The sequence below is a fragment of the Cyprinus carpio genome, chromosome B4 (genome assembly GCF_018340385.1).
Source record: "Cyprinus carpio isolate SPL01 chromosome B4, ASM1834038v1, whole genome shotgun sequence".
NCBI lineage: Eukaryota > Metazoa > Chordata > Actinopteri > Cypriniformes > Cyprinidae > Cyprinus > Cyprinus carpio.
Genome location: NC_056600.1, coordinates 33,529,199 through 33,536,880, shown reverse-complemented (window position 1 = coordinate 33,536,880; position 7,682 = coordinate 33,529,199). Strand labels below are relative to the sequence as shown.

The following is a 7,682-nucleotide window of genomic DNA, read 5'->3' as shown; positions in this document are numbered from 1 at the left end:
TTTGTGTGTGTATTATGTATGTGAGTGTATGTATAAAGTAAGAATAAGGTAGCTTATAAAATGTAATATGTGCAGGAAGAATGGGTGAAGGTTTTTTTTTTTTTTTTGTTATTATAGATTCTTTATTCACCTTTTTTTATCTATTCTCATGCCGTTAAGTGAAGACTACTAAAACAATAATAGAGCTGAGCTTGCTATTTTACCATGTCTTAGATGAGTCAGCAAGGAAAGAAGAGGCTTTAGAAGGTGAAAGGGATGATCTAGGAACACTGCAGACAGGCCCAAAAGCTTCAGCAGTATCCCTTTACCCAACTTGGAACACAGCAGAGAGCTTTTAATAAGAATTGGCTAAATGCATTTCAGTGGCTTGAGTATTTCGTATCCAGAAATTCTGCATTCTGCTTTTCTTGTCGTCTCTTTGGCAAGCATTATATCCGAAACAGCAAAGACACATTAACAAGTGCAGGTTTCTCCAACTGAAAAAGGGCTTTAGAATCATTCAGAGAGCATGAACAAAGTAGCCTTCATAAGGCTTCCATGACATGCTGGAAGAGCTACAAAACAACTGAAACACATGGAGATATTACAGAACAGCTTCATAGAGCCAGTGTAGGAGAAATAACTTAGAGTCGTGAATACTTCCATCGTGTTGTTGCTGTGACGTCATTTCTGGGGAAGCAGGGGATTGTTTTCCGTGTACATGATGAACAGAGCCAGAGTCAAAATCAGGGAAACTTGCTTGAGTGCATGAAACTTCTCAGCAGTACAATGCTCCATCCTATGCTACCTACCTGTCTCACTCTTCGCAAAATGAAATGATTGCATGTATTTCAGAAGAGGTCACAGAAAGCATCATAAAAGAAATGAGAAATTCAATGATGTATGTCAGTGCACTGCTTAATGTTTGCTTCTTATCCCTGTTCTACCAGGACGAGTGTAGCCAGTCAGGCTTGATTGGAAAAGAAAAGAAAACTGAGAGGCAGAGACAAAAAAAAGTGAGATAGAGACACAACATCAGCATATGTGCCAGGATACAAGGGATAAACTTTAAATAAAATGTTTTAATTTTTTTTTTTTTTATTATTGTTTTTGTATATTTTGAACAAGGTAAATCCTTCTGATTTATTAAAATAAAAAGTCACATACATGGATTTTTCTGGGCTAAGCCCCGGATCTCCACTGACCCTAGAACCGCCCCTGCCTAAGACTATCCTACATTTTGAAATTAACTCACTGTACATTGTATACAGTGATGGTACAATGTTATATCATAATGTTATTGTTGTTTTACCTCCTCCTTTTATCTCATTTTACAATTACATTCAGTTCGCAATCCGTCCCTTTGCGCCACCTGGCGGTAGTTTCACGAATGAATTTAACACGCGACTGACTTGCAGTTAACGCCGCGGCGGTAGTACCCATTTTGGTTGTCTACCATCTGTATGACTTAAATAAAATAAACTTTAGAAAAACAGAGCAAAAATCTCTGTGAAAACTATGAAATATCAGTGGAACACCTTATATACTATATTATTTAATAAAACTATATAATCACTTATACTATCCAATTCTGTTGGAAACACTGAATAGTACACAACATGGACTGGCCCAGTTGATGTTATTCTGCTTGTAGAAAACCACAACTGCACGCTCTTTCTCCTCTGGGCTCTCATGCATATCCATTACATATTTCAGACTCCTGTATGTTTCTGATTGTTGCAGTAAATCCCTTCTTTAAGTCTCAGCTGCCTTTTCTGGATCCTTTTCAGCTTTCCATTCTGAAAATGATATTAGAGAGAAAAAAAAAAGTTATTATAAATTTAATAATAATTATTATTAGTATTATTATATCAGTGGTTGAGCAGGCTGCCACAAACAAATCAATATATGGTATGATGTAAACATACGGCTCAGACTGTTAGGCGCAGTGTGAGCACAGGCCAGTGGGGACAATCGTGCTCGGGCACAGTACAATGCAACCGGGCCTAGTGTGAGTACGCCCTTATGCAATGATTATACTATTCCGCACACGCGAGACAAAAAAATCGTCATCAGAGGGGGTACGCGTAGGGTCCACGTGCCTCTACTTTTTTGTGACCGCGCCAGGTCCACATGGCAACTAGCGCTTCCAGGGCACCAACTGATCTACTGTGCATGTGTGGAACGTGTCCGCCATGCTGACTGCAGAAGGGAGTATGAACAGAAGTAGTCCGTGTTCGCAGCTGTCCTTGTCCGTGTTTGCTCCCGAGTATATTCGAGGCTTTAGACAGTGCTCTTAACCTCCAAGATCAATCACTGACGTTATTAGCAAGGCAATCTACTGTATAAGACCATATCAACACTTTGGAGAAGGAAAAGGGTCAACTATAAGAAAAGCTCTTAAACATACCGCATTAAGACTTTTTTCAGGAGATTGAAAGATGTTGACTGAACCATTGTTACTGCTGGTTGATGGCTGTTCTTCTTTCTGTCTCGATTGCCTTTGGAGTCTGTGGTGGTCACTGTCGGTTTGTGGCCATCTATCAGCCTGTCTCTCAGTGTGTTGGCTGCTTTCAATCTGTGTCTGCCTGTACATGTCAGTCTCATTTTGTGTGTGTCTATGACCACTGCCCTCTGGTGTTGCCTGTCTTTCTGTACTGGTGTCCATCTTTCCATGGTTGTCAGCTTGTACTGTGGGAGTTTCTGTGTTGCCAAAATCTCTGAAATTTAAGAAGAGATTAACAATACACACATTTAAAGAAGCTCGAATTTTGATTTAATTGATAAATTTCAATATAACATACCTTGTACAAATGTCTACGTGATCCTGCATATTGGAATGTTTGAAACTGTTGTGGCAATACATGCACTCAACCATTGGACCATCATTTTCATCAGCAGAACTCCCCCATACCTAGAAGTAATAAGAAGTTAAAACAAACAAACAAAGAAATAAACATGGAATTGAAATGTAAAGTTAACATATTCATCAAACAACGATCATAACAGACACACTGTGATTATTAAAGGAAACATTGCATTCTTTCAAGTTGTGCATAAGGGGGCTTTCACACCTGAAAGTCCGCACCAAGGTCCGAACCAAAGTTAATGTTTTGATACATTCGGTTAGTTTTGGTTTGGTATCACACTGCAATTCTGTGACCGCACTAAAGAACTTTACATTAAATACTTGCGTCCTGTTGTCATCATATATGTGGTCTGAGTCTAAGTTTATTTTTTGTTATTTTGTTTTTTTTTTGGTTTGGTATCACACTGCAATAAGAATGGATGAATAAAACATTTACATATGCATATTTGCCACTATATTGTTATTATTATGGCATTACTACCTGCAGCACCAACTAAACTGAAGGCTAGTTCAAATTCACAATTAAACGTCCTCGTTGTGCGAACATTATAACGTCGCCGACAGGAAAGGAGGAGAAGACAGCAAGCAATCCTTAAGCACCTCCGTTTGAGGAGAGACCAAAATGATGGGTGGCAGTGAGCTTATAGTGGCCGTCAGTTTGAAAAGATGAGATTTATAATTTACACAGCAACCGCTGAACTTCCTATAAATAATCTGAAAGTCCGAACCATCCAAAAAGTGCTTTCATACCATAAATGAACCGAACCATGGTTCAGTTTGGTCCGGACAGAGACTACCTCTTTTCATCAGACCAAATTTCACCTGTTTGGTCCGGACCATGGTCCGGGGAGGTTTCACACCTGTATTTTTGGTTCGGACATAACTGAAAATTCCAAAAGTCCAAACGCGGTAGGTGTGAAAGGCCCCTAAGACAGCTTTGATAATCAGAACAGTTCCAATGTACAACAAACCTGCAGCCCAGACCAAATAATATAACTGCAATCTAGCATCATATTGCTATTTTGCTAAGCACCTACATTACCCAACAGGTAATCCTACTTTTAATTTTAAAAATCAAATGATCAAAATTGTATTATTGTATGTAACAGGAAATTGAACTGGAAGGGTCATTATAGAATTTATAGTAAACTCACTGGTTCTAGACACAGATCTTTTTGCAGAGGTCTAATGTAGATAGTGGCTTTGCCAAGTCCTGCTTCAGCACTGAGAAGGTACATGGGGGAATATCCGTTTTTTGGGCAGGGCAGAACCTCAAGCACCTTGCTTCTGGTCGAACCGACGATATGAAGCAGTTCATAACCACCCCCATCCCTGAGTTTGGGATAGTGGTGGACCAACTGTGCTGAGAAGTCCATAGCACTGCAAAGTTTATCTTAAAAGAAAGAGGTACAAAGGTTATGAGTGGTGAATTAGGTTTGCAGTTTAACTTTAAGACTTCCAGATGAACTGGCTTTACTCTAACAATAGCAAGTTAAGTAATACATAAATATTTAAAATATCTATAATGTCTAAAGTAAAAAAAAAAAAAAAAAACTAATTCAAAGTCTTCTGAACACACACACGGTACTTGAGCTTAAAAGTGGCTTATTAAACTTACCTGGGAATACTATTTTACGCTCCCCCATTCCAGCAGCTGTCAGTGTTTCGTCACTTCGTCATCCTTTCTGCTACTCATACAAAAGAACTTGTGTGTGTATGAGGTGGTACTAGATGGTTTGATTGACCACGGAGATGCTGGCCTCTTTTTGGCTGCAGGTCGGCTATATGGCGCAAAGACTCTGGACACCTCGTCTAGATTGGGACACACAGTTAAAGCATAGTTACATAGCTATCATTTGATCACAACTAAATTGTTTTGTGTTTAGATACCATCATATTCTACATTTCATTAAGACTATATTAAGAGCGCATTTATAAATAGATAACCAATAAAATATATATTTATATATATGATCCGCTCATCATATTTAACTTTAATGTTATCTTGACTTTGACAGGAAAAATACACATTGCACTTAATGTTTTTGTCTTATATTATTGTTGTTTATTTTGTTGAGCATGGTGGTGGGGGGTCGGGTTTGGGTTTAGTTTGGACAGTTTAGTTTTTGTTTTGGTGGAATGGGTGGTGTTGTGGTAAGAAGCCTCTCCAACGTTACTGGAAGCCTTTTCTTTGTCCAAAACGTCCAGCGCCTGTCTCAACAAAGATGCTAGCTCTGCCTTTGCCATTGTTAATATGGCAGCCAACGTGGATGGCAGAGCACGCAGAGAACGACAACTTTTACTCTGAAGAGGACGCTCTGCCAGTGTGCTCCTTAGCACTGGGAGCTCCCTCTGCTGTCCATAAGGTGCCTCTGCGCACCAGCCATTTCAAACCCAGCCTCCAGTATTTGGGCCACGCCTCCTAATTTGCATACACTCCTCAATCCTCAAATGCCCAATCCTAAATCCCAAAATCCCCAATCTTCAAATGCCCAATCCTAAATCCCCAAATCCTCAATCCTAAATGGCTAAATGATTAACCCTTGTGTTATATTGCGGGTCAATTTGACCCGCTTAGATTTTCTAGTTGTTGGAAATACTGGTTAACCTGTTTTTTGTCTTGATATTTTGTGACTTTTTCTCATTTATCATCATGAAGATGCATGCAAAGTTTCAACATGCTGGTGTTTTTTGACATATACAAACAAAATTACTATTACGTTTGTGATGTCTGCGGGTCAATTTGACCCACATATTTTAACGCTCTAAGGCAACTGTACTGACCCAAAATAATAACATTTCTTGGTTATATTTTGTTATTTTATTTTTTTACTACCTTATGGAGCTTTTCCACACTTATTTCAATACAGAAAAATATTTTGTCAGCCACAGATGGTTAAAATTACCTATCACTTATTTTTTCAAGCTACCTGAAATATTAAACCTTTGTTTTTTCTTGATATTTTGTGACTTTTTCTCATTTATCATCATGAACATGCATGCAAAGTTTCAACATGCTGGTGTTTTTTGACATATACAAAGAAAATCAAGAGAAACCAGGGGATGCATGTGGTTGTACAAATGAGTGAAGGGCTGCAAGGTCACTGCATAACCTGTGACAACTTCTTTACATCGTACAACCTTGGTGTCAAGCTACTCAAGCGAAAGCTGACTTTGATTGGAACAGTGAAAAAAAAAAAACCTGAGGTACCCAGAGAGATTCTGAACATGGAGGGCAGAAACGTGCATTCGTCAAAATTTGCTTTCTCTGAAAATGCAACAGTAGTTTCCTACTGCCCCAAAAGAAACAAGAATGTCCTTGTGATGAGTACAATGCACAGAGATGCCTCACTGAGTGCAAGAGAGGACCTGAAGCCAGAAATGATACTGGACTATAATTACATGAAAGGAGGGGTTGACAATTTGGACAAAGTCACATCAGCCTACAGCTGCCAGCGCAGGACTGTCCGTTGGCCTCTGGTGGTCTTCTACAACATCTTGGACATGTCAGCGTATAATGCCTTCGTCCTGTGGCGTGAGCTCAACCAAACCTGAAATGAGGACAAATTGAACAAACGTCAGTTGTTCCTGGAGGAGCTGGGAAATGCTCTCATCACACCTGAGATCCAGAGACGCGCCTGCCCACCTCGATCACCAGCGGCTGCAGCTTTGGTTGAGTCAGTGCAAGCAGGTGGATCTGGAGTCAGACCCACAGAAAATGAAGGAGTGAACACAGATGATAGGAAAAAATGGAAGAGATGTGAGGTGTGCCCATCCAAGCGCGACAGCAAAACCAGCACCATGTGTGTGAGGTGCAAGAAATTAATATGCACAAAGCACACACTTGCTGTGTGCTCATCATGTCAGAAGTAACTTCTTGACTTTATGAAATAGCTTTACAAAACAGCCAACTTAGGAAAAGTAAATATTTTCATTATACAGCTACATTTAATTGTTCACTTATGATGTTCTAAGAAAAAAAAAAAGTAAAAAAAAAATGTATATGCAAAACAAGTCGGCATACTGTTTATTTTCAAATTTTGTCAAAACAAAACAATTTTAAAAAATGGTTAAAAAACATTTTCATTAAATCATATCTTAAGATATATATTTTTTGGAATATTTGACAAATGTTGATAGTAAAAGTTTACAGTTTGTACCTGAATCTTTGTTGTTTTTCATAGTGTGATTTTTGAGGAATTGTATTGAATCCAATCAGAGTCAATTTGACCCACTCCATAAAGGGTGTACACAGAAATCGAACAGTGCACAAGGGTTAAATGCCCAATCCTAAATACCAAATGCCCAATCCTAAATGGCTAAATGACCAAATGCCCAACCCTAAATAGAAAATGCCCAATCCTAAATACCAAATTAATTTTCGACTTGGACTTTAAGTTTCAAATTTAGATTTTTAGTTTTGGTTTAAGACTTTTAGTTTTAGATTTTAGTTCATAATCTGACCCAATAATCCTTCCATAATCATCTAGCTCAGTTCAGTCCTCATCCAATAGTGTCAGTGGAGTCAGATCAATAATATTGCTGAATATTATGTATTCACAAATAAGCGAGACAAAAGTCATCAGTGGCAAGGAACACAAACACCATCAGGGGACAGAATGGTGGGGGTGGGGGGAGGTGTATGTTTAGTTTAAGGATCAGTTCCCCTCTGGCTAACAAATGAACATGGTGTGATTATGATTCAGGCTGCATCGCAATTTAGTGTGAAATATACAGGACTGTAGGGCTGCAAGTAGCTGGAGTTATTAATCTCATTTAAATACTATCTAAAATCAGGTTTACATTTGTGGCTAACTAGAATGTGAGTGACCTT

General features: G+C 38.8%; 1 protein-coding gene across 1 annotated transcript; it reads right to left on the bottom strand.

The window, feature by feature from the left end:
* Window positions 1-524: 524 nt before the first annotated feature.
* LOC122137245 lies at window positions 525-4,659 on the bottom strand. Its single transcript, XM_042723011.1, has 5 exons — window positions 4,467-4,659; window positions 4,003-4,241; window positions 2,784-2,893; window positions 2,390-2,699; window positions 525-554 (listed from the first exon to the last, which is right to left on the bottom strand). The coding sequence occupies exons 1-5, from the start codon at window positions 4,492-4,494 to the stop codon at window positions 525-527; spliced, it is 717 nt and encodes a 238-aa protein (XP_042578945.1). The 5' UTR covers window positions 4,495-4,659.
* Window positions 4,660-7,682: the final 3,023 nt, after the last annotated feature.

Bases quoted from the DNA above. Each gene is read 5' to 3' on its own strand.
- LOC122137245 (XM_042723011.1), bottom strand. From the start codon at position 4,494: ATGGGGGAGCGTAAAATAGTATTCCCAG. The intron at 4,242-4,466 runs GTAAGTTTAATA...CTTTCTTTTAAG, and splicing joins GCGTAAAATAGTATTCCCAG to ATAAACTTTGCAGTGCTATG. The intron at 555-2,389 runs GTATGTTTAAGA...GTTGTTTTGTAG, and splicing joins CTGAAAAAAGTCTTAATGCG to CTCTTCCAGCATGTCATGGA.